The sequence below is a fragment of the Pyrgilauda ruficollis genome, unplaced genomic scaffold, assembly GCF_017590135.1.
Source record: "Pyrgilauda ruficollis isolate IOZ18807 unplaced genomic scaffold, ASM1759013v1 scaffold251, whole genome shotgun sequence".
In the NCBI taxonomy this organism is placed as follows: domain Eukaryota; kingdom Metazoa; phylum Chordata; class Aves; order Passeriformes; family Passeridae; genus Pyrgilauda; species Pyrgilauda ruficollis.
The window spans coordinates 127248-154144 of NW_024523834.1; the positions used below are offsets into that span (position 1 = coordinate 127248).

Genomic DNA, 26897 nt, shown 5'->3' on the forward strand with positions numbered 1-26897 from the left:
TCCAGTAAAAAATAAATTTAAAAAACCAAACCACATGAGCACACTAAAAAAACATTTACTAAACTTTAACCAAATGTTTTTCTCTGACTGCAACATGGATTCAGGAAATACTTGGTGGAATCAGGGACTAATTTAGCCAAAGGGATTTTTACGGGTCATGCAGTTGAGCCTTGTGCTCAAAGTGGGGCTACCACCAAAGTCAGGCTGGGCTGCTCAGGGGTTCGTCCTGCTCAGGACCTTTCCGCGGGTGGAGATCGCGACGGGACGGGACACCAACGGTTGTGGCCGTGGCGGTCCTGGTTTGGGTTTGGGTTTAGTTCTGGTTCTGGTTCTGGTTCTGGCCCCGGCCCCGGCCCCGGCCCCACGCTGGTGCCGCTGGGGCAGCGTGGCCCCCCGCCCGGGGCGGCCGGGGACCTGGCGGCGCTGGCCGAGTTGGACGAGGCGGCGCTGCTGGCGGGGCTGCGGGAGCGCTTCCTGCAGCAGCGCATCTACGTGAGTACTGGGGGCCGGGGCGGGGGGCGGCGGCGGGCGCTAGGCTGACCGGCTGTCCCGTCCCCACAGACCGACATCGGAGACATCCTCGTCGCCATGAACCCCTTCCAGCCGCTGCCGCTCTACGGGAGAGAGGTGAGCGCCGCGCCCCCACCTCGCCCCGCCGCCCCCCGGCCGCTCACCCCTCTCCGTCGCCGCTTCCCCGCAGGTCTCCGAGCGGTACCGGCGCCTCCAGAACGACGCGCTGCCGCCCCACATCTTCGCCGTGGGCAGCCGCGCCTACCACGCCATGCTGGGCCGCGGGGGCAGCGGACCCCGCAACCAGTGCATCCTCATCAGGTGAGCGGCGGCCGGGGGTCCCGGGGCCGGCGGGGGCCGGGGGCGGCCCCCGAGCTCTCGCTGGGATCTCCCTGCCCAAGGTTCAGGTGAAGCGCTTCTCCGGTTCTGTTGGTGAGTCAAAATCCGTCTGTGCTGGCAGCACATCCTTCATCACGACCGCTTTCGAGACGGATGAGCGGGCATGTCGTGAGAACGTGTGGGCAGACAAAACTGGCTTTCCTGGAGCAGCTCGGCCAGCAGTTTTTATAACAGTAAAGATGCCAGGTTCACTTCTGGTGGGGAACCAGCCACTGGAATCCAGCCCTGGGAAAAGCAATTGAGTGCTCTGCTCTGGCAACACAACTTCCGTGGTGAAAGCTGTAGTAAAAGTTGGAAGGATGATAACGGAAGGAGCCAATTTTCATAAACTGGAGCTTCCCAAGTGTAACTGAAGAGCAGGAAGTATTAAAACATATTTTTCTGCTCTTAAGACCTTTGGGAATCTGGTCAGGGAGGATCTTAAAGTCATGGGCAGTTCTGTGCTCTAGAAGTCGGGGGAAAGTGATTCTTTTAACCAAAGAGCCTACCAGTATCACAAACATTTTACTCCATTTTGTCACTCTTGTTCTGCTGGAACTCTGCAGCACAGCAGGTAGCATCATTTAGCAGAGAAAGCTTTAAACAGCACCAACACCAAAGAAAGCATTGAACAGCAAGGAGAAAGTCTTGAAACATTAACTGCCGCTTCTCTACAGCTGGGTGTTGTAGAGAGCAGTTTAAATATCATCTCAGTTGAAATGCTACTTGCCAACTTGTTAGATTTAATGCTCCTTTGTATTTGCCTTCTGATCATTTTATCAGTACTTTCGGTCTACATGGCGTGCAAGTCAACTGCTGAATCACTGCTGAGTGTTTTGGTGGGCCTGGGAGCTGACTTTGAGGGGCACTTGAGCCCCACTCATTTCTGTAGCCTTCTTGCCATTGGTGCCTGTGCTTTACATGAAGTGCTCTCGGGAAGTGGTGGCTGTGGGGTCAGCAGGTACAAGAGGCACTGTTGGTGGGGCTTTGCGGGATAGAGAACAGTCATTGTATTTGTCTTGGGAGGTGGAAGTCAAGAAAGTGTAACCTGTGAGAATTGTGAAGTGGTCAGTGGTCTGGTTGTTTTCTGCCAGTAGTTCAGAGATGAGTCTGATATACTCCTGTCCTTTTACCTGGTCTTTGTGTTACTGTCACAGGAAGTTTGTGGTTTTCCTCTCTGTGGGTGGTGAAACACTAATTAACAAGTTTTCCTACATGAGCACAGTTGGTGTGAACAGGGAAGATGAGGTCACTCCTGTTAGACCACAGTTCACCACAACACCACAGAAACACACCTGGATCTGCTGTCCCTGGTGGTCTCTTTGGTGTCTCCAGCTGAGTCTGGGAGGTCTGGATCACATTCTTCAGAGGTGATGTTTGATGAAGCACTGCTGCCAGATCATAAGTGTTCATTGCTACCAAATTGTCCTCAGCCACAAATTCTACTGGTTCCTCTTGCCTTCCCAGTCCCAAAGGACATTTAGTCATAGCCTGCATGTGCTGCAGTGCAGCACTTGGGTCACCTGAAGATGACTTAGCATTTCTTCACAGCTCAGGCCAGTTACACACCTGCTGTGCTTGCAGGGCCTTGTGAAGGTGTTGTGCTTGTTGGAGGGTCTAAGGTCAAGCTTGAACCATGGAAGTGCTGTTGGATTTTTTTTTTTTTTTTCTGGTGGAGGAGGGAAGTTACTGAAAAATAAAAATAAACCTGACATACTGAGCAGGGGCACTGGATGGCATGTTCTCAACTGGCAAAATGGTCCTATTTTGTTTATATGTATTTGGATGGTGCTGGTCTGACCTGTGCTTGAGATCAGGGACCTGCTGTAGTACTTGAAGTTTTTAGCCACCTATGACACATACTTGATACCAAGCTCAGAGCCACTGGCAGCTACAAAGCAGTAAAGCCACACCACATGCTCAAAGGTCGGCTCAAAGGAAATGGGGACCTGCCCTCAAGTGTGCCTCCAGCATTTCCTGCATTTTTTTTTTTCCATGCACATGCTGAGGTTCTCAGCTGGTGTGATGTCAGTTAAGGACATGTTGTCTCACTGATTGTACATTCCCTCTCCCTGGACAGGGGAAACTGCACTTTCCAAGTGTTGGTTGTTTGACTTGGAGGCGGAGGTGCCGTGGATGTGTGACAGCACAGTGACGTGCACTGCTGGCACTGAGGGAGTGTGGGCAGCTCTGCACCTGCATTCCCAGATGTCTGGCACATGGATGCGTGAAACACTTGAGATCTGAGACTGCCACAGCATCTCATGATCAGTATCCAGGTGTGGATGTGATGTACATAGGGCAAATCTCTCTGGAGAAAGGAGGAAGTTGTTGGCTCCAGCATATGCAAGGGAATTGAGGTACCAGATGGCTTTTGAAGCAGAGCAAATGGTCTGTCTGATACATTCCATCCAGAAGTGACAGCATGGGGTATATCTGTATTCCCTTGCAGAAGGGGAAAAGTTCCGTGACGAAAAACCTCATGGTTCATGTGCAAAGCTGTGGCGTGTGAGTTTTTACTCACACAAGTGATTTGGCTGAAAAAATTGCGAAACTCCTGCAGAGCACTCTCAAGTGATGGAGCACTTGAGCCGTAAGGGGCAGAACAACTATACTTTCGGTTGATAGAATTTATTTTGCTTTTTCTTGGCAGTGGAGAGAGTGGTGCTGGAAAAACAGAGAGTACAAAGTTGTTGTTGCAGCACATAATGAACCTATGCAAAGGCAACTCACAGCTGGAGCAGCAGATACTTCAGGTAGGTCATTGCAGGATGGTGCTTGAAGGAGCAGAAGCAGCACTGCTGCAAGACAACTTGCATTAGGTTTAGGAAGCCTGCTGGTGAATCACCACTGGAAATCAGGGGGCTACACATAAGAAAATAGTGGACAAGAATGGTGAGATAGCTGCCACAAATTAGAAGGGTTAGTAGGTCAGTGATTCTGTTTGTTGGAAATGATTCTTATATTAGAGAAAACCACTGCAATAATTTATCATGTTCTCTTTTACAAGATTGGTGGCATTTTTCTAGATAATTTCCTGTTTGAGGTAAAACATGCCACTTTCATTAGAAAAATGAGACCTTGATTTAATGGTACAGAGGGATGAAAAATTCACACACCATTTAGTAACCCATCCTTGGCTATTTATACTGTCAGGCAAATACCTGCTAGCTGGCTAACTGCCATCCTTACTCTTTTCGTATATCTTTGCCAGTTCATTTTGAAACATATTTGACTCTTTGGTCTGAAATATTTCCACTTGAATTTCTCCCCAGGGAGCTGTGAGGTTTTTTTAAACAAATCATACTTTAAACCTTCCATGCGATAGATTAACAACAGCAAGTTGTTGGACTGCTTCATTTTAAAGTCTGTCTTTTCAGATTTCCTGTAGAAACATAAAGATCTTTCTCTGTGTGGTAGGTTAACTTCAACCAGTGCCCACCAAGCCACTCTGTTACTCCCCCTCCTTAAGTGGACAAGAGTAGAAAAACATAACAAAAACTCATGAGTTGAGATAAGGACTGTGAGATCACTCAGCAACTACCTTCACAGACAAGACAGGCTCATCTTAGGGAAAATTAGTTTAATTTCTTGCCAGTTAATGTCAGAGCAGGATGATGAGAAAGGAGAACAAACCTTGAAACAGCTTTCCCAACTCCTCCCTTCTCCCTAGATGCAACTTGACTCCCACTTTCTCTACCTTTTTCCCTCCAGCAGCATGGGCAGATAGGGGATGGGTGTTGAGGTCAGTTCATCATACACAGTTTATCTGTGCTACTGTTTTCTTCCTCATGCTCTTCCGCTCCTCCAGCATGCGGTCCCTCCCACAGGAGACAGTCCTTCAGGAGCAGATTATTCCAGCGTGGGTGTCTTGACGTGATGCACTCCTTCAGGAGCAGGCTGCTCCAGTGTCAGTACCCTCCCTGGGGTACTTCTTTCGACCAGACTGCTCCATCCTGTGTCCTCTCTATGGGGTACAGACCTTCAGGAGCAGGGTGCTTCAGTGTGGGCCCCCTCAGGGTCACAGGTTCTGTCAGCAAACCTGCTCCAGCGTGGGCTGCTCTCCACAGGCCACAGGTCCTGCCAGGGGCTGCTCCAGTGTGGGCTGCTCTGCTCTCTCCACAGGTCACAGGTCCTGCCAGGAGCCTGCTCCAGCACAGGTTTCCCACAGGCTCACAGCCTCCTTCAGGCACATCCACCTGCTCGGTGTGGGCTCCTCCAGGGCTGCAGGAGATCTCTGCTCCCCCCTGGGCCTCCAGGGGCTGCAGGGGCACAGCTGCCTCACCAAGGGCTGCACCCCAGGCTGCCGGGGAATCTCTGCTCTGGCTCCTGGAGCAGCTCCTGCCCCTCCTCCTTCACTGACCCTGTGTCTGCAGAGCTGTTCCTCTCACACATTCTCACTCCTCTCTCCCTTCTGTGGGTGTGCAGCAGTTTTTATCCCAGAGGCACTGCCGCTGCCAGTGGTGGGCTCAGCCTTGGCCAGTGGCAGGTCTGTATGGCTCTGTTGGCTGGCATTGGCTCTGTTGGACATGGGGAAAGTGTCTGGCATCTCCTCACAGAAACCAGCTTTAGCTCCTCCTGCAACCAATATATTGACACATAAACCCAATGCCCTGTGCTGTGCTTTGGGCCCAGGAATGGTGTGTTAATTCGGTGTGGTATCATCCATGGTGGATCCAAGGTGCCTGCCTGTGCTGGGTTCTGGGAATGTGGCATTGATACACCTGCTGTCTCTGCTTAGAACTGGCTTGGGCCACACTGCCAGGCTGCTTCTGACCTGAGCAGGTTCCACAGGCAGGAGAGCTGTGTTTGCTCAGCAGAGTGCCGAGAGCTCGCTTGAAGTTCCTTCACTGGAAATAACTCAGTTCAGCCCAGATGAGCTGCTCTTGGAAAGCCTTGAGGTGACAGTGAAGAAATAATATGCATCTTATTTGGTTCCTGTAGATACATCCAAGGACTAAAGTTAGTCCTTTGGGGGATTACCATCATACCTTAAAGCTTTGTTCAACAGGCTTCCCAGCATCTACACTGAGGCATTGCTCTTCCAGTTGACAGGCATTCTTTACTCAAATACAGAAAAACTCTCATTTCACCACCTTTGGATCCAGCTTAGCAAGCTGGTCTGATTGTTCTGTTAATTTCTTTATAATACACTGTCCTTATGTCTACAAATTTCAGTAGCTCAGCTGTCATACTGACATTAGCTGAGTGCCATGGTTACTTTGTTTATTGCTGTTGTATAGCACTCAGATTATCCAGTGACAGCAGGTACTGTGTGGAAATAGGTGGTACCAATCTTATCTTCTAACAAATGACTCAATGATCTTACTGGGATTCCATCAATTCAATTGTACTGATCATCGTTAATCTCATGGTGCTTAGTCTTTGTGATGCTTGCCTCTTTGAATTTCTTTATCCAGGCAGAGATAAAATAAGTGCTCATCCATATTCATAGAGTGGTTCCTTTTCCAGCTGAACTCTGAGTAGAAAATGCTAAAGATAAATTTTTCCAAGTAAATTAGATTGGATCGCTTAATCTGAAGAATGGTTGTTCTGCTTCTTTACTTGTTTTAGGTGAATCCATTGCTTGAAGCTTTTGGCAATGCCCAGACAGTGATGAATGACAACAGCAGCCGCTTTGGGAAGTTCATACAGCTGCGTTTCCAGAAAAATACAGGTAAAGTCAAGGGCAATTACTAGGCTGGGAAGTGGTTAGGAACTGGAGGGAGTGGACTGAGCAGCCAGAACTTGTGGAGGGTAAAATTTTGGCATGTGCCTCCCTATAGGAAGGGTGTGCAATTAAGTAAAATCTCACAGCAACCACTGTTGGATAGGTCCTGGATGGGATTAGGCCTGGGTTTGGGCGGAGTGGGAGTACAGCAAGAATATGGGGGTGAGAGTGCAGGGTAAGTGTCAGTAATACTCTGTGATGCCAGAGGCCTTTGTTTCTGCTGAAAGAGGTGAACAGCAATCTCTAAGACCACAGGCAGCATGGAGAAGCCCATTTCCAGAGTGTTGGGCAGCTTGGAGGGTCTTGCACACAAGAAAGTTAATTTAGACAATTCTGTGCTCCTGGCACCAAAGAAGAGACGTGGGACAACCCAGGCAGCTTCATGTTCCCCAGAGTGAAGTTCCCCACCCTGTTACTTTTTTATGTGCAGTGCAAGGTGCAAAGCTGAGTGAGTACCTGCTAGAGAAGTCACGGGTGGTACAACAAGATACTGGGGAGAGGAATTTCCACATCTTCTACTACATGTTTGCTGGACTGTCTTCAGAGCAGAAGGAGATGTATGGGCTATTGGATCCTTCGCTCTACAGGTTCGTCAAAGGCAGACTCTGGTTTAGTCTTTGTGATGGGTGGTGAAAGGGAAAACAGCATAATGGAGTTTCTTCCTCTGCCCTGGGGTTTTATCTGTGGGTGAGTGGAAGCTGGGGTGGGATCTGAATGGAGCTACATGAGGAGATACAGACCATCATGGAAGCTGGGAAGTCAGGGCGGTCTCTGCTGCACTACCTTGGAAAAGTTTCTTTCCCCTTCTGGTGATCTGCTTTGTTCCCATCGGGGACGGCTGAGATACGGTGCCAGTTGTGTGACAGTTTTTATGGGATATGCACTTTCTCAGGTACATAAGTGGACAATTTGGTACGCAGGAAGTAGCTGAACACTGGAAACACAAATACCAAGAGGTTTGCAATGCCCTTGACATGGTGGGCTTCCAAGAACAGGTTAGTCCTGGGGCTGTTTCATTTCCATCTGTGCTTCCTGCAGGGACAGGGTTTCTTTCTAGCTGCTCTCTTGAAGCTCAGACCTATTTCTTTCTCTAGATTTTCCATGTTACTTTCAGACCACATGAGTCTGCCAGACTTTGTGGAGAGCTTTTTCCCACAGGTTGCCTGTGCCTCTTCCCTTAACCTCTCCAATTTCTGGGTCGTCTGTGTTGTACATTCTACGTGCTGGTGAGTTTTCCTGTCACGTTTCTTTTGTGTTTTAGGAGCAAGTGGACATGCAGGCTATCTTGGCTGGTGTGTTGTCTCTGGGCAATGTGGCCTTTGAGCCTGAGGAGAGCAATGGGCCTGTGAAGGTCAGTGAGGCCTCCCAGGGATGGCTGAAGGCTGCAGCGGTGAGTCACAAGATATTTTGATGAAACTTTATGGGTATTATGCTCTTCCCCACTGGCTGTGTGACTGCAGGAGCTGTTCCTGCCAGAGGATGTTTCTGCCTCAGAATGTGAAGTTTTCTAAAGAACAAGGTTTTTTTTGGAAATGTACAGTTTGATCCCATGACAGCACTTGTGTTCACTGCTATTCATACCCAGAGAGATGTGTCTCAGCTTCTGTTTCTTGTGTATCTAGAACCAGTATCTTACATAGCCAGCATATATACCTTGCTGACTTCATAAAACACAACCTTTTTAAAACTAAATGTTTCATGTTAATGAGTGTGGTGATGCCTTGGAGAAATTCAGGTGTGCAGTATATGCCCACTAGTTCTGTGTTTTCATCAGATTTTGTCCAAGAATACCACCCTAAGTGCTGTCATTTTTTGTTGGTTATCTTGAATTAAGCTTTCTATTATTTTGCATTAAATTAAGAAGTATATATTTCCCAGAGCCGTTCCATTTTTGTTATATGGGATGGAGAAGTTATCCTGCTTTGTTAACAACACAGGACAGAAAAATGTAACATACTCCTCCCCTTTCTATTTCTTTTCTTTTCTTTTTCTTTTTTTGACCTGTTTGAAATTCCAGCACCCTTGCTCTTCGGTTTCACTCCCATCTCTTTGCTTGTTTCCCTCCTACACCATACCTGAAACAACCACCTACGTCTGTTCAGCAGCCAACTTCTTTTTATCTTACTTCTGAAAGCCTGCTCCTCATTTCTTGCCCACAGGAGGGGAATTCCTGTTAAATCACTGAGGGGTTCCGTGTGTCTGAGTTAGCTTTGTTTCCTGCTTCTCGTGTGGGTTCCTGTGACTCTGTAGCTCAGATGCTTCAGCACCTGTACAGTCACCTCCGTGTGGTGCTGTTTAATAAGTCATTAAACTGCTCAGCAGGGACTGGCATGGCTCCCAAAGAAGGTGAAAGGTGGCAGCACTGGAAGAGCAAAACAAAAAGTGTTTGAGAGCGGGTGTGTGAGGCTGGTCGCTGTGGAGGTGGAGCGGATCAGAGCCCACATCTGACTCTGGTGCCAGCAGCAGCACCTTCCTTACCGTGGGGCTCAAAGGCCTGAGCCTGAATCGCAGCCCCATTACACACAGACAGACACAATCCCCACGAGCAGAGTAAAGGTTTACAACTGACTGTCCTTGTCTCTTTCCTGTTTCCCAGGGTCAGTTTGGAGTCCAGGAAGATGAGCTGTTAAAATGCCTGATTTGTACAATGTCAGTGACCCGAGGTGAGCAGATCCAGCGCTTTCACACCCAGCAGCAGGCAGAAGGTAGGAAGCACAATGAATTGCAGATGTGCTGGCTGGAAAGTCTGGGTTTTGATGGAAGGGTATCCCCACACATGTGCAACTTGTTGGGAACAAAGATGTCCTTCTGTGCCCCTTCATTCCTCTCACACAGAGGGAAGTATGTCAGTGTTTATCTGTTTAGTCGCTTGCTGACATGGAGGGCCATGAACGCTGCTTTTGTTTGGTCTCCAGGAGACTGCAGAGATTAAATGAGAAACCAAGGAATTAGCTTTGCTTTCTGCCTCAGTCCAGCCCCGAAAGAAACTCTGGGTATTTGTGCAAAACAGGGGAAGGCTCCTGTTGCAGAGTGCTGGCAGTGCACAGAGCTCTAGGTAATAGGTGGAGAAACAACCACGAGAACGACGAGATGCCACAGTGTCAGGAATGGAGTGAAAAGAGTAAAATAGCAAGCACAAGGTGTTATTTTCCCTTTCAATAAAACAAGAAAATAATCTAAAATAATCTGTGCCAAAAGGTTCATTTAAATTGTAGTTCTTTAAAAAATAATTAAAAAGAGAGGTTATTGCTTCAAATAAATGAAAGAAGAAAAATGAAATGGGATTAGCTAGTTCTGTTTTACAAATTTCTATAGACAATAAAATATACATCTCTAATCATAAGTCATGTTAATTTGATCTCCTTCTTAGAATGTCAGCGAGCTTTCCATCAATTGTGTCATTTTCTTCACTACAGCATTTAAACTCTTAGCAACTATGGCCTAGGAGGAAGAGAAGCATCCAATTTTCCAAGTAAAATTTGGAGCTTCTCCCTTGGTTTAGCAGTGAGGGGATCCATACTTAGTGTATCTTCAGAGGGGAAAGCAAGTCTCTGGATATTCTAAAAAGTGGTGTGACTCAAAAACACTGTGGTATGGCGTGGCTGATCTTGTAGAAAGATTGTGGAGATTTTGAAATTAAAGAGCTGTTTTTACAGCTCCCACTTGCAAAGGATGGGGACAGTCCAATGTTTATCTGGTCTTTAAAGTGGCTTCATATAGCCCTTGTTGCTAGAGGTGGATGTATTGAGCCAGCTTGTGTCGTGTGCCCTGCTCTCCTGCGAAGCCTGTCAGTGAGCTGCCGTTGTTCCCTCTGTGCAGATGCTCGGGACTCCATTGCAAAGGTGGCCTATGGCCGAGTGTTTGGCTGGATTGTTCGCAAGATCAACGAGCTGCTGGCTGAGAACGTGGATCCTGATGTGGAACTGAGGGAGATAGGTGAGTTCTGCCTGCCTTGATCCTGTTCTGTTCTCAAATGTGCATCCCTCAGCCACAGCAAAGGACAAGGCACAGCATGAGGTTTCACAGAGCTTGCGTGCTGGGATGCCTTGTCAAAACAGTGATCCTGCTAGAGGTAAGAGTCAGCAGCATGAAGGCTGTAGGGCTTTGCTCAGCTCTGAGCAGTCAGTTGATCTGAAGCAGCTGTGAGGCTGTTCTGAGGCACTCTGGCTTAGCAGAGAAGCCAAGCTGGAGTGGGTCTTCTCTTAACTAACTCTTCAAGCTGTGGAAGAGCTGCCACTGGAGTCTCTCTTGAATGCATTTTCCCTGTGCCACAAGAGCTGTGTGATAAGAGATTTAGTTGTGTGTTGGTGTACACAGTAATCTGCAAGGATGGTCTGCAGACTCCACAATTTGCTCTTCTTCCCTTTTTTAAGGCATCTTGGATATTTTTGGGTTTGAAAACTTTGCAGTGAATCGTTTTGAACAGCTTTGCATAAACTTGGCCAATGAGCAGCTGCAGCATTTCTTCAACCATGTAAGTCTGCTGGGGGTCACCTCACCTTGTGTCGCAGTGAAAACAGAACACTGCTCTACCTGGCACATGCAGGAGAGCTTGGGGAAAAACATATCTATTTCCTGTAAGGACAGAAATAGTGAATAGTGAAGCAAGATAGAGAGCAGCAACCTTCCCTGCTGGGGTTGGGGAGCCACTGGAACAGGAAAGGAAGAGGTAGAAGGATCAAGCAGTAATCAAAGTCGTAATAGCAGGGACACTTACACTCTGACAAGTGTTCCTGCTTTATGCACCAGTGAGTGCCAGGGTTACAGAGCACCATGGAGAGGAGCAGCTACATCTTGGACCTGTCATGCTGAGGCTGAGAGTGCCACACCCCTGTCCTCTTGTTCAGGGCAGGAAGGAAGATGCTCAGTGTTTGTTTAGCTAAGTCTGCTCGGTGCTTCAACCTCTTTTTTCTTTATTTCAGCACATTTTCCAGCTGGAGCAGGCTGCCTATAAGGAAGAAGGGCTGCCTTGGGAGACCATCACATTCAACAATAATGAACCTCTTCTGGTGGGTGAGAGGACTGACAGAATATAATTGGTCCATCCAGCCAAGAGAAAAGTCTTGCTCTTCCTACTATGTGGAGGAGATGCACCAGGGAGGAGCCTCTGCAAAGGGTGGTAAGGGTGAGAGGGGATGTCCTCACTGCTTTACCTATGTGCCATGCATCTTCTTTCCTGCAGAATCTGCTACTGGCCAAGCCACTTGGGCTGCTATCTCTTCTGGATGAGCAGAGTGCATTCCCTCAGGTATGCATGAGAGAGGAGGCAGAGAAAATATTCTGGGGGCTAATATATCAATGTATATCTGGGCTACAAAGAAAGCTCTCGGGCTGGAGCGCAGGATGAACAGAGATGTCCCCATGTGTGACTTAGGACATCCAGATCAGAGGCAGTCTAGTGACACTGGCATCCCTGAGAAGAGCCAGAGAGAAGGTACAGCAGAAGACTATTGCACAGCCAAGGATACTTCCAACATTTTGTTTTGGTTCTGTGTGTCCTCATCAGGCCTCTGTTGCAGCTTATGAAATCTGCTCTCTTGCAGGCAACTGATAAGACATTTGTGGATAAACTAAACAGCAGCTTTAAGGAGAATTTACACTTCCAGCCAGCCCGAGGCCATGTTTTGGGCTTCAGCATCATTCACTATGCTGGGAAAGTATGTACTGTTTGCAGGAAGAATGCTGTTGTACTGCATCTTGGAGGGGGTGGGAGTGTTGCATGACAAATAAGGCTTTGATATCAAGGAGTGTGTGGTCTGAGGATGACACTAACAGAAGTGATGTGTTCCACTGGATTGCCTCCTGGAATTCCCTGGGATTTATGTAACAGGAAGAGAAGACCCCTGAGGAAAGTCGGCTACCTCTCAGAAGTGTAGGGCATTACAAGTATCTGCTATTCTTCTAATCACCATTCTATTAGGACTCTAGTCCTAAAGTAGTACTTTATAAATTAAAGTACTGTGTCCACTGTGCAGCACCAAAGGACAGGCTAAAGGATTTTTCTTTGTCCAAGTTCCAGAGTTCCAGAGCATAGCAGTGACTATTTTTTTGCAAACACCTGGGAACACTGTGTAAACAGCAGGGTAATTAATGTTTTGAAAGTGGAGGCAGTTATTTACACATTCACTGGTTTCTAAGCAGCTTGAGATTTAGCATTATTGCATGTAACTTTACTGCCAGCAATATTAAAAGCCTTGGTCCACATTAAGTTGAATTGATTTGAGATAATTTTCGGAACAGGAGCAGATATGACAATTTAGGTCATTGTAACTTGCAGCTTAGCAATCTAATCTCAGCATTGTTAACTAAGTTATTATTTGTGACATTGTTATTACAAAAATTAACACTTAACATTTAAAAGGCAGATATCTCAGTGTTATGCTGCACCCCCGTGGTTCTGATGCCTCTGGCATGTGCATGGTTTGGTTCCTCAGGGCTGGCATCTGAATGCGGTGCATGTGTGTTTAAAGAATTCATGTGCAAGCCAGAGTACAGTCAGTTTAACCCATGCTCAGCTCCTGGCAGGCTGTGGAAGGGGCATTTACAGCCAGCCTGTGAGCACTGCTGTCCTTAGTGACCTGCTGCCCTCTCCCCAGGTACAATATGCTGCCGGGGGCTTTCTAGAGAAGAACAGAGACACCGTGCCAGCCAGCGTCCGTGGGCTCTTCATCAACAGTGTCACCCCCTTGCTCAGTGTGCTGTTCAAAGGCAAGTCCTCTGCACACCCATCACGAGCCAGGGCCCACCTTGGCAAGAGTTAAGTGTGGGCGTGAGGCTGGTGTGTTTCACAGAGGGTGTTTCACAGCTGGCAGCGCCAGGGGGACTCTGGGAATGCTGCAGCCTGCAGTGGAGCTCTCAGAGCAACATGTTTATTCCCTGCCATAAAAAAGCAAGGCAGGGTGTATCCCATTCCAGAGGATTAGCCACCACTCAGATGCCTTCCCATCTTCTCCAAGGCCAGTGCAGGACTGTCTTCATTGGTCTTTCTAAACATTCTGTTCTTGTCTAGAAATGAAGCTGGTCAAGATCATAGATTCTAAAAATGGAGCTTCACGAATTGTTAAAAAAACTCTCCTACCACTACGCTCCCCTTTTTCTGTTATCAATAAACCTCCATGGCTTCTATTTAAATTAAAAATTTAGAGAAAGATCAGGTGGATACTTCCTTGGAAATTGGCTGGCTGAACACAGTGTTTCTGGTATAGAAATTTTGTAGTTTTTTGGTCCCATTCAGTCCATACCACTTTCTGGGATTTATAAGAAACTGATTAATTTAATTTCTATTCTCCACTGTGTTTTTCAGCTACTTCTCAGGACTATCTTTCTTCATTACCATTTTTGCACTGTTACTGAAGCTACTTGACTTAGTGCCAACCGTGTAAAGTTTATAAATATCAGATGCAACCTGTTCTCAGTTTGGTTGTCCAATCTGGGCAACGGCTTTAGGTGCTGAACAAAGGGTTTGGTCCAGATGACCTCCAGAGGACACTGCTAACCTCATTCTGTGATTATATGACTCATATGAAGCCATTACACAAGGGTGCACAGGATCCTTTAGTAAATTAAACTTCCCTGGTTTTCTCATCCTGACACTGAATTAGTTATAAGCTGTCTGACTTTAAATAACCTCCTGAGTGCTGTAGGTGAGCTCCCCATTTGCTGCCTGTGCCATTTTTTCTGCACTGTTAGATGGCCATTGATGATAATTTTATTGAAAGTCGTTTAGGTTTATTTAATAACCTGATTGTCATGTCTTCTCAGTGGCAGAAATTAGTAATGCCTGCCTTGTGTGCTTCATTCAGTAGTTCCACATGGTGAAACCGAACACTCTGTGAGTCAGTATTTGTAAGGAGGTTTGTGCATTAAGTGAGGTTTGAATGTTTAGCCCTAGTGCATTGCAAAGGTCCAAAATCAACTTATTGTCTCTGTTCTTCCAGCCACTATCTCCAGGACAGGGACCCTGATGCCTCATGTGAAAGACAAGGTATTGCATTTCAAGTCCACATTGCAATTGATAAATATAACCTGATAATTATTATTTGAGAAACTGTCTGAAAAAGGGCAGGCAGAAGTTGGTTTAAAATAAGAGCAGACAGCAATCAGCTTGTAACAGTTTCTCCTTTGTTTTTTACCATGTTTTGTGCTTGCTTCTGCCATTTATATATTTAGTTTATCTTCCCTCCTGTTACATCCATTCTCCCTTGTTTTTTGCCATCTGCCTTCCAGCAGTGCTCTTTGGCTGTCAATCAAGCACTTCTTTCCGTGGCTGATCCTTTGTTTTGGTCTGGTTTCAGGTCACACCAGGAGCAGATGACAAGTTCAACAGCGTACGGAAGCAGTCTGCTGGAGCTCAGTTCCGGGTACGGTACTGCTGCCCTGAGGTGCCCCGTGAGATGAAAGCAGTGATAATTTCATCACTGCTAATATCACTGCATTGCTTCCAGGGTACTAAGCATGGTTAAAGCAGACATTATGTAGACAGGGATTTTCCTGATTGCCAAGCAGGGCTGATCATGGTGGGGTGGGCCCAGCTGTTGCCAGAACCCAGGAAGTTGCTGTGGGGTGAGAAAACAGTTCTTGCTGCAGGATATTGCACATGTGGCAGTGCTTTGGCTTGACGGCCTGTTGATCTTCCTCTGCCCTTGCCAGCATTCCCTGATAGTGCTCATGGAGAAGATGTATTCTGCCAACCCACACTTTGTGCGCTGCATAAAGCCCAACAGCCAGAAGGAGCCAGGTGTGCTGGACAACCAGGTGGTGCTGCTGCAGGTGAGCAAAAACAGTGTCCTTTACAGGCCCTTCTGCCACATCTCAGTGGGAGGGCAGTTTCCACCAAAAGGCTGTGAAAGGTAACTCAGCTGAGTCTCCCCTTGCAAGAGTGGCCACACTTTATATAAGTGTAAAGATTCTGAGTACTTGGCTGTTTTTGTGACACAGACTGCTAGGTCCAGATTTTGCAGTCTTAGATCTCTCTCATTTCTTTTTCGTGAACACAATGAGATCTGCTTGTCAGGCGCTAGGATTCATCTTTGTATCTCCCCTGGATGGGACTGGTACAGACAGTACTCCAGAAAAATTGCTTCCCAGAGGAGGCTGTTCTCACCCATCAGCCAGGGCAACTCTGAATAGAAACCAAGATGGGATTGCTTTGATAGGATCTGAAATGCACTGATGTGATTTTAGTTGGATATTATGACAGGTCTGAGGTATAGATGCCTTAAAGAATACTGAAAATGACTGGAAGAGTTCAGAAAGCTCAGCATCCTCTTCAATCTGTATAAGAAAGGATAGGATTAAGAGGAAGTTCATCCATACCTCAGAGTACTTCTATGTCCAGATTTGGAAATATGAAGCTATCCTCTAAGGGACAGAAGCAAAGCAGTACCCATGGCTGGAAGGTGAAGTTATTTCAGTCATTGGTTTTTATGGTTTCCAACTTCTAACTCAGAGTGGTTAATCATCAGAGTTACAGGATGAGGTAATTTTAGTCCTTAACCAAGGGAACGTTTTCAGAAAAAAACTTTTTCATTTTGAACTGGAGAAGTTTAGGGCTGAATGAAGTAATTTCTGCCTGCAAAGGAGCAAAACCAATGTCATAATGACCTGTTTCTCTTTGTTTCTCTGATCCTCTTTGTGGTGCTGTTTCAGATGCGGTACAATGGGCTGCTGGAGACAATCCGTATCCGAAGAGATGGTTTCTCCTGGAGACCCTCCTTTGAGGAATTTGCTGAAAGGTCTTTAAAACCTCTGAATATTCCTTGTTAGACATTATTTGGGAAATTACCCTGATAACCAGATATGGGCAATGAATAAAAGAGTTTCTTCAAAGTTCATGTGATCGGAGGTCATGGGGTTATTTGCTGTGGGAGGCTGAGTGGGAAAGATAGTGATTTGTTGTTGTTTGCTGTCAGGGTGATAGGGATCAGCTCAGCCCATCAAGGATGTGGCTTTTATGTGTTTGTATTGGTTTGTTTTCCACAGATATGGAATTCTTCTAGTTAAACCTGGTGTCCCCCTCACAAAAGAAAGGTAGGAACATTAACTTTGTTGTCTGCAGTCTGGTTTGTTTTTCAGAGGCTTTTAGTGACAGTAGCGTAGGAAACCAAGTAAAAGGAACAGAAAAAAGAGGATGGGATTTTGTGGTGATGGGGAACACGATTCCCAGGCAAGGACATTTAATGTTTAAAAAGCATTTGGTACCATGATGAATTAAGTCTTTCTTGAATTCTTATGTAGCAATTCGATTCAGTTGCTGTAAAGTGTTGTTGTGCTGTGAAATGAAAACCGACCCTTGTATCTAATTTGGGAGTGACAGTAGTGGTCAGGGGTGTCCACTGAACTCAGCACAGCAGGCACTCAAGTACTGCTGTCAGGGTCCTCTCCAGGCTTTTTCCTGATGACCACATGGGAGAAGAAGATACAGACAATGCTGAACAAGCAGCCAGCACTGAATGTCTCCCAGGCTAGAGAAGATGTTTCTAAACCAAGAATTTTGTGTCTGTGCAGGCAAAATATACCATCAGCACTTTTAGAACCCGACTGTTATACACATAAACATCCTTCCAGCTCAGCAGAGAAGCAAGGTTTTACCTTGCCAGCGTTTTCCCTCCTACATCTAGGGCAGCAGTTCCCCACCTCCTCTTCTCCACTTTCCCAGCCTCTCCTTCCTGCCAGTGTCAACTGTGATTGATAGTGAGAATGAATCATGTAAAGAAGCCAGCTGAGGGTTTTTTTTAGTCATTTAAGAAAAGGGTTTGAATGACCTCCTGGAACAATTCTCTTCTGGCAGTAGCTCCTCCTGCCTTCACAGTGCTTCCTTGAACTTCCTGATGCTTCTGAATAGTAAGAATTTCAAACCCGACTGAGGTCACAAGAGAGTCTCATAGGTGGGGGAGAGATTATTGTGAACAGGCAGTGTGGTGTGTTTGGAGACACTAAAATCATGGGACGCATTTCAGAAAAAAAATCCTGTGGATGTGGATTGTGGCACTGTGGAAGCTGGCCAAGATAGAAGGAAAAACATTTCTGCTTTCCTGTGTGAGATATTAGCAAAAGGTGCCACTATGATTTCACAGCCTGGATTAGCAGGAGAGAGAGGAAGCTGTGTGTGTGTTGCAGCTAGAGCTGCTTTCAGTTCCAAGTGTCAGGGAATCTTTCTGAGTGACCCAAATTTTATCACTGGAGTCTGCAAAATGAAACTGGAATTGGAAAACAGACTTTCTCCCAGAGGTCTTGCTGTGCTGACCTTGCAACTTGTGTCGTCCAAAGGGCTTGGAAACAGAATGAGGAAAAACACTTCTGAGAATAAAATGGGCTCTACAGAATTGCCTCCCAGGGAGTTGAAGTAAATCTGCCTCTGGGAATCCCTTTGCAGATGTTCTTCCCAAATGTGATCCTAGCTGTACCTCAAGGTGCATTACAGACTGACAGCCAGTTTACTAACTATTGGGAATTACTGAGGCATTTTATGCCCCTTTATGTAACTAAAAAAATTGTTGTTTGCTTTGGGTGGAAAATTACTTATTTAACTTTTTTTCTCTCTTTCAGCTGCTTGCAGATACTGCAAAGTACAGAGCTGAAAGGCTGGATTTGTGGGTAGGTGTGGATTACTGCTGTTGGGAATGGGAATCCTAAGATTTTACATGTGTAAGCTGTCACCTGATTCTCTTTAGGGAGAATTCTGTGGTTGTAGGAATGGGTTTTTCAAAGGATGGTGGATAAAAGTTTATCGTTGTCTTCCAACTTCACAGAAAGTCTCGACTTTTCTTTAAATATTGGCATCAGGAACAGCTGGCAAAGTATGTGGAGCATCTGGAAAGAGCAGCAGTTATCATACAGAAAGGTGAGCACTGGGACAAGAGCTGATCTCAGACTAGGGCAAGGAAAACCTTTTCTGCAGTCCCTGCTCCACCTTTGCAGAGGGCAGAAGAGTAGGGCAGGTGCCATCTCTGTGTCAAGGCCCTATGAAGTCAAAGTGTTTATTGCAAATGCCCATTTTCCCAGTGCTCATCCTGAATCAGGGAGAGTCCTCAGTACCAGCCTTGGAAAGGGAAAATGTGTGCAGGAGAGCTGGGCTGAGCAGGGCACGCACATGATTTGGTTACATCCTGAAGTCTGGCTCACTGTCCTCTGTAGTAAAGATTGTTTGTGAGCTGTGTTGAAGTGGGGAGAGGGAAATGAGTGAAGCAGATCTCATTGCTGCTTTCAGAGACAGGCAGAAGAGGGTGGAATTTTGGTCTGGTTTGGTTTTTTTCTTTCCACAATGCATCTGCTCTAGCAGCCGGTCTCTTCAGAGTGGCTGTGGGCAAATTGGTACTTCCCTTTGCACAGGCTACATGAGGACTGTGCAGCCAGGAGGAGGAGGAGGAGGCTGCTTAGTCAGCTTAGCTCCCTGCTTAGCTCCCCTCTGTTACACTTCTCTTCTGTATGGTTGTTGCACTGCTGGAGCATCTGAGCAACTTCCAACTGTGCACCATACAGTGTGACAAACATCAGACAGTCACAAGCTGTGTGCTCTTGTCATCTGTGGGGAGGATGTGTGGGTAGTGGGAAATGAGAGGGTGCAGCTTTCACTTCATGTGTTCTAATAACTGGTAAAGTAGGTGGGATCACACAATGTCTAATGCTCCTGTGAGTCCTGCGATGGCTGCTTATGGGAAAGGTTTTCCTGTGGGCTGGCATCAAGGAAATCCTGTCTCCTTCGTGGTGTCTAGAAGGACAGAGAGATGGATGGTTAACAGGCCCATCTGTGAGGCTTTTTTTTTAGGTATTCAGTGCTCTGGCATTAGAGATGAGAGCTTAGATCTCTAATTTGGTTTCTATAAATCTGTGATCTGGCAGCTTAGAGAGTGGAAGATAGTTCTCACAGGGTTTTGGCTGCCTGCTCACAGTAGAGCTTCCATTGCTCTTTATTGACATGATTCAGGTGTTGAGGGTTTTGTACTGAATGAAGGACTATCACCCAGTGTTCTTCCCCAAGAGAATTACAAAGGCATGAACAGCATTTATTTTCTAACCACAGCTTTTATCTGAACAGTTTTTAGGGGATTCAGATGCAAGAAGAGTTTCCTAAAACAGTTGGGTGAGCTGAGAGCTCAAGCACAGCGGCTACAGGAGGAGGCAGAGAGAGAAAAAACTCAGCAGCTGGCACTGGCAGCAGAGGCCCAGGGTGAGTTGTTCCCACTCACACTGACCCAGAGCGTGTCCACTGGTGTGGTGATCACCTTGAAGTGCTGTAAGCTCCCAGTCATGATGGCCTGCCCTGGGATGGGAATTCCATTAGTGCGGTGGGCAGAGAGCCAGTGATGTTTCTGCTCTTTGCAAGTGTGGCATTGTCTGTGGGGAGCAGAAGCAGCATAATAAAGGTAATTTGCCTGGCTGTGCTGGAAGGAGGGCCAGGCTGTTGTTTTACCACATAATCCATGCAGCAGAGCCTATCCCAATCCTAGGCCTGTGAAGAATAGATCTCACGGATCTTGGATGCTTGAGTTCACCTACTTATTTCTTCTTGTTTTAGAAAGAAACTCCCTTCCAGTCCCCATGCCACGAAAGAGGCACCTTCAGTCTAGTCCTCGTCCTTCTGGTCAGTCACAGCAGCCACCAGTGCCACGGCCACGCAGCAAACTAACAGAGGTAGCAATACTGGGTCTGCTGGGGGGCCCTGAGCCAGGTGTGCTGGTTCCCTGCTCCATCCACCCTTCTGCACGCACATGTTCTCCTGCATGCAGTCCCAAGAGAGTGTTGTCATTCTTGTTATGAGAAGTGTGAGTCCTCTCCGACTGTGGTTAGATAAAAAGCAGGGTCAGGACCTTTGAGGAACTGAAAGCAACTTTTAATAGTTGGTGACTCATCTTCTCTTAAGGGACTCAGGAATGGCGTCGCCTGCCAATCTGATCTCTTCAAATGTCCCCTGCCTTTGACTTTGCTTTTGTGCTGACTTTCCCTCTCTTCTTGCTTTCAGTCCACTCCTTTTGATAACTTCTTGAACCCTGCTGTGCCTCCTCCTGTTCTGGAAACTGAGGAACAGACTGGGGAAGAAGCAAAAATGAGGAAACTCAAGAGAAGAGCAACTCTCCGCTGGTTCACAGATACACAGGCCCAGAAGGTCATGCAGGATGATGGGGCCTTTCCAAGCTGGCTGCATGGGATGATCAGTCGGAGGTGAGTACTCTGGACACAGTGACCACAGGTAGAAATCCATGTGTCCTTAGGACTGCGTAGGTTGGATTGCCCAGGAAGGAAGTGGAATGGAATGGGAGTGACCAGCATAACTTTTCTGATTTAATCTGTGAGCATCAAACACTTAGGGGAAAGCTTGGGAGTCCCTGTCAGGGACTCCCAAGCTTTAGGTACAGGCTGTAAATGCTGAAATTTTATGTAGGTCCATGGAAAGACAATGGAAACTCATAGTATGTAAGTCCACTGGGTCCTTAAATATAGATCTTGTGTAGGGATGGGAGGCTTCTAAAGACAGGAAATATACACATGCACGTTCCCTGTTCTGGACCATTTGCAGAGACATGAAGTTGAATTTTTGGGTTGATTCATTATGACTGTTTTTTGTATTTCAGTATAGGTCAGGAGAAGACCCCAGTTTACAGCAGGAGAATATAGAATTCAGCTTACTTTTATTTTAAGTAGTATTAAGAGGGGCTTTAGTGAGTAGTCAATGGCAAAACTCCACCAAAACCCTCTGATAAGGAAAAGGAAGTGTTTTTGTTGACACCTCTGTCTGTCTAAGGAGGGTGCAGCATAGCTGGCATTTGCTTCTACTTAGTCTGGGAAAGATATTCACTAAGCCCTTCTTTCTTATGGAGCTGTTTGCAAGATTTTGTTTAAATGCTTGAAGTTTTTCTGCCAGGTCTGCCTTACACTTCTCTCTCTTGGCTGAGTCAAGCAGTGCTTTCTGAGTCAAGCAGTGGCGTAATCAGAGAAGTGCTGATTATTCCAGTGATCAAGCAGGAGCAGGATGGCATTATAGTCTCACCTGTGTGCAAATTGATCTGTGGTGCTCCACACTTGTTAACTGCCAATATCCTGTAATTTGTGGAATTTCTTTGTCAATGTTGCTGCTGTCTGAAAACCGTCATCATCTTGCTCAGTTTCTAACTTTTTTTCCTGTTGAAACTGCAATTCTCTTTCAGCCTTATTAGATTTACATTCTTGGATTTTTTCAGGCTGTCTGTGTGAACGTTTACTCAGAGACATTACACAACACATTAACTTGGTAAAGGACACTACAGTAGCTCACAGCTCCCTGGTAACTGTATTTCTTTTTAATTTTTTCAAGATAGTTATTGAGGCCCTAACCTGTAGTAATGCTTTTGTCCACAGATGAAAGAATGTAGGAGAGGAATTAGTGTCTGGAAGACAAAACAGTCTAAATTCAAGTATAGACTAGCCATGAGCACTGCACAATGAAGGACGTGGCACCAAAGACACTGGTGCTTAAGCAGAGACTTAAGTTTTCACACAGCAGTGTAAGCTCAGCAGCTCAGCTTCATGAAATGCAGCAGCCAGAGCAACCCCAAATTGCACTGGTGATTTGCAGTCACCTTTAGCCTGGAGCAAGGCACATGACAAGCACAAAGCAGAGCTTTGTCTCTTGGGCAGAGAATGGGAAGACCTTTTTCCTGCAGGAAGTTTAGGAAGGCAGAGTGGTGTAATCCAAGACGGTGTTTTTCCAAGGTGCTGGGCTTACCCAGTACCCCACAGCATCCTGACTTTTTCATCCCTGGGCCATAGGAAGTGCACACATGCACAGGTTCTTCATCTCAGTGATGCTGTGTGACATGCTTGTGGCTGGAAGGCAGCTGTTGCTATGGCACAGTCAGACTGCTGGAGCAGGTTTGGAGCAGCCCTGCTTGGAGAGGCTTTGGCTGAGAGTATGATGCTTCCTCAGCCTGTTAGTGCCTCCTGCACCACCAGTCTGAGTCAGGAGACCTGTTCTGTAGCCAGGGACACATGGGGCAGATGCTGGGCTCCCTGGGACACTGCTGGGCTAGCACATGAGATAGGCTGCGAATCCCAGCAGTGTGGCAAGGCAGCTGCTGGCTCTCTGCTGAAAAACTCTTTCCTGATTCCAGGGAAGCTGAAAACTTGCTGAGTGATAAGCCTTTGGGTTGCTTCCTCGTTCGGATCAGCCAGAGCCAACCAGGCTACATCTTGACATACCGGTAGGTAATGGGCAGAGGAGGCTCAGGGGAGACATTATTGCTCTCTACAGCTCTTGGCAGGAGCCTGTAGCTTGGTGGGGGTCAGCCTTTTCTTCCAGGCAGCTGGCAACAGGACAAGAAGACACAGCCTCAAGCTGTGACAGGGTAGGTTCAGGCTGAATGTCAGGAGGAATGTCTTCACAGAAAGGGATGTCAAGCACAGGAACAGGCTGCCCAGGGCACTGGTACAGTCACCATCCCTGGAGGTATTTAAAAAATGTGTAGATGTGGCACTTGGGGACATGGCTTAATGGTGGATTTGGCAGTGCTGTGTTAAGGGTTGAACTTGAGTATCTTGAAGGCTTTTCCATCCTAACTGATTCTGTGAAACTGAGCACTGCATGAAATTCTGTGATCCTGGAATTCTACAGTCATAGAATTCTTGAATTCTGTGATTCTATATTGAATTCTGACTGGAGGAGATTACCTGCTCCACAGAGGAGTCCAGCGAGGAGGATCATGTTCAGCCTCTCCTGTAGTGGGTGCCTCAGAGATTGTAGTAGCAGATGGGATACTGCAAAATCTGTCTCTTACTGAAAAAATAGACCTTATGTGGGTGAGGTGCTGCGTCTCCAAGGATAGAGGTCCTGCTTAGGCTGTACTCTGTGACTGAGAGGGCAAACCAGGTTGGAAGGAGATTGCAGCACCTATGAGCATGTTAGTGCCCAGCACATCTCCTGCCTCTGTGTGGTACTTGTTACTGAGGATCCTGATCACAGCCGGCTTCTGGAGACCACGGATGGGGGAAGCAGGAGCCAGGTTCTGATTCTGACATGCTGAGGCCCCCATGTCCTGACTGTTTCTGTCCATCCCTCCCCCCAGGGGCGAAGGGCGCTGCAGACACTACATGATCCAGGCACAGCCCAATGCACGCTACGTCATCCTGGGGGAGGACCGGGCCCACGCCTCGCTCACCGAGCTGGTGCGCTATCACCAGAGCGTGGGCATCCAGCCCTTCATGGAAATACTGACTGTCCCCTGTGGGCAGGTGAGGATCCGGCATCTTCAGTGGGAAAAGAGGATGGGGCATGGACTGTGCCTTGAGTGAGTGGTTAGAGATGCTGCAGCAGCATCTCTTTTGTGTTCCTGCTGAGGCGTGTCTCATTTTGGCCAAGCAGCTTGGCTGCTTCTGCAGGCGCTGGGAAATGCTGCTAGCTGGGGAGTCCTGGGATGGGGGAGAGGCACTGGCAGATGATAGCACCTTGCTGTGCCCTGACTGTCAGCAGTGGACACAGCTGAGTATGTTCAGTGTGTGTGAAGGGTCTGCAAACCACTGCTGAATCCACTCCTCCTTTCTCCAGAAAAGTACTGAGAGCTTGAATTACAAAAATCTGGAGAATCTCACGCTGAGTTCACCAGCAGACAAGAAGGAGACCCCTTCAGAGAAGCAGTCCTGCCCCTCCATGCCTTCCAGTGGCACACATGCTCTGCAGTGGTTCAGGAGGACCAAGAATTTCCAAAACCAGCAGACCCCAGACAAGAGTAGAGCAAAGCCTATCTCTGGAGAGAGCAGCCAACGAGCTGTCCCTCGCCTCCACTCTTCCATGCAGCTGGTAATGCAGGAAATCCAGCAGGTGAGCTGGGGCATATCCTCTGCTAAGCCACAGTCCCTCTGGGACACGTGGAATTTCTCTGCCCAGAGGCAGGAGAGAGGAAGTTTCCACAGGTAGCACTTGGTTTCTTAGCTCCTGAGTCATAGGTTTTATTTGGTGGTTTTGGGATTAAGACTGTATTCCTTGGAATATTCCTTGCCAGCCTGTGCTCCCCTGCCAATGCTGTTTCTCTGCTTCTCACCACCAGTTCACTTCCACTCCCAGGAACATGTCTAGAGAGAGGAGCTCACTGCACTGAGGATGTACAGCCTGGCTGACACGGTAAGAGGAGGCAGTGTGTGATTGCTCTTTCCTGGGAAATGGAGGAGCAAAGGAACTCTTCCTTTCATGTTCCACCTGTAGCATCTCTGGCCACAAGCTACATAAGAAATGGAGAAGGAAAAACAGAGAGCAGCAGCCAGCTTCCATCCCAGGACTACACAGAGACCAGGGAAACCCGGGAAAATCAGCCTAAGTTTGGGATCCCAGCAGCTGTGATGCACGGTGTGCTTGCAGTACAATGGCCAGGCTGCTGGAGGGAGCTCACAGTTTGTTGGAGGGCTGGGGCTGGAAGGACGAGGGCTACCAGAATGCATGCCACAGTAGCCAGCTCCAGTGGCTCCCTGGGGTGCTGGGGAGCCCTGCAGGGTGGCAGGGGCAGCGAGCTGAAGGCGAGGCTCAAAACAGGGGATAAGGCAGCAACTTTGTTGGGGTAAAGAGTACTTTCAACAAAGTCTCAGCAGTGGAAACACAGCTAGTGACTGAGATTGTGATACAGTGGGTGGGTGACAGGGGTCTGGAATGGGCCAAGAGAGGCCTTGACTGACTCTGCCTTGTCTGAAGTATCTGGTGGATGTGCAGCTCCCTTGTCCCACTCAGCTGCTGAAGGCAGCTGGGAGCTGTAGTGGTGCTGTAGTACATCTCTGGAAGAACCTTGGTATGTGTCAGCTGAGCGTGGAGAGGGATCAGAAGACCATGCTTTTGGCTGCTGACCCACTGCAGGGCTTCCAGCCACACACCAAGATTGCCAAGTTTCCTGCGTGGTTCTGCTCCCATGCTGGAGCAAACATTTTAGCTGAGGCCTGTCTTGTCTTTCTCTTCATAGCTGAGAAAGACAGGAACTCTTCAATAGCTGAAAAAATCCTCTCCCTGAAGTATTTGGCTTAATTGCTTCATTTCTCTGTGTCCTGTTCGTTGATGTACCCAGAGGATGCTCCCTGTGTCAGAGGTCAGGCAGAAGAAAGATAAAACACAGGGATCTGCATAGATAAGTGCAAGCTTGTTGTACGGGGATACCTAACTGGAATCTTTTTGTGCCCTCCATTGAGTTGTGTTTCTTGACTGTCTTCCAGGTTCAAGTGGCTCAGACCTGTCCTCTTCCAGTGCTGTTGAGCCTTGCCTAGCAGTGAACACATCCAGAGATACGGCAGCTCTTTTTTTTTTTTTTTTTACTTTGCTGCAACCACCTGGCCCTGTGCTTTCAGAGAGGGCTGATGCAGAAGTTCACTTTCCTCAGCACTGAAGCATATTGTGACTACAGTATCTGGACCAGTCTGATCCTGGCAGTGGGGAGAGGATGGGAACAGTCACACTCTGCACAGACCCACAGTGCCTGACAGGCTGTGTGTCAGTACTGCAGTGTTCCTGGAGACTCCTTGCCTAGCACTGTGAATAGTCACAAACTGGGTATCTCCCAACAACCTGTTCTGTCACAAATACCTGATTACCTACCTCTTTCTCTTTCAGTATTCTCTGGTTTGGTCCTGTGTATCTGCTGCTCTGGGAGCCAAGGGGAGTTGGGCTTGGACAGTAAAAAACAAAACTGAAGTCCTTTTGTTGAGTGTGGGAGCACTTGAACAGAAGCTAAGACAAGGTCAAGAAGATCTTTCTTGTAAAGGGGATTCACTGCCCTTGCCTCAGTGTGCTGGCACACTGCTCCACAGTCCTTAATCAGAGCCAAAGTCAGGGAATCATTGTTGAAACCCTCTCACTCATCCTGTCTGAAATCTCTACAAGTCCAGGCTGGACAACATGCTGCTTTACACTGAGGGTGGGTAGAGGGCTTGGAACATAAAGGACCATATCACTTGTTCTGTTTTTCCTACTTTCTAAAATAAATCTCTTTTTTTGCCTGTATGCAGAAGCTAAGTTGTTTCTTTGTTGTTACCTGCAGTCAGTTCAGGCACAAATGGCAAATAAAAGAGAGCAGCTAACACCTCTGGGGGTAACCATGGGATCATGTGGAGTGTCTCAGTGGAGAAGCTGAAGGCACGTGGAGCACTAACCCTGGCATACAACTGCTACCTGTAACAGCCACTTCTCTTGTGCTTACTTATGCCTGAAGTACTTCTGGAGTGCTCCTTACTCCACCTGTAACACCTCTCCTCCCAGCCAGCCTCATTTCCCTGTGGCTCTGTCTCCCTGGCTCTGCTCCGAAGGACAGCCAAGCTGCCCACCCCACCTGCCCCCTCC

The 26897-nt window shown here is 47.4% G+C and overlaps 1 protein-coding gene across 1 annotated transcript; it reads left to right on the forward strand.

Annotated features, from left to right (window-relative positions):
- Positions 1–342: 342 nt before the first annotated feature.
- Positions 343–26538, forward strand: LOC121355514 (myosin-IIIb-like; the record flags this gene model as incomplete). Its single annotated transcript, XM_041470995.1, has 30 exons — positions 343–492; positions 562–627; positions 701–831; positions 3542–3644; positions 6463–6565; positions 7050–7206; positions 7512–7614; positions 7881–8009; positions 9216–9324; positions 10439–10555; positions 10993–11093; positions 11542–11628; positions 11802–11867; positions 12163–12276; positions 13216–13327; positions 14557–14603; positions 14914–14979; positions 15269–15388; positions 16268–16353; positions 16601–16648; positions 18167–18214; positions 18370–18461; positions 19656–19787; positions 20136–20251; positions 20580–20779; positions 22705–22794; positions 23656–23821; positions 24135–24407; positions 24634–24707; positions 25778–26538. Coding segments are annotated over 29 exons (3183 nt in total), but the record flags the coding sequence as incomplete, so codon positions are not given.
- Positions 26539–26897: the final 359 nt, after the last annotated feature.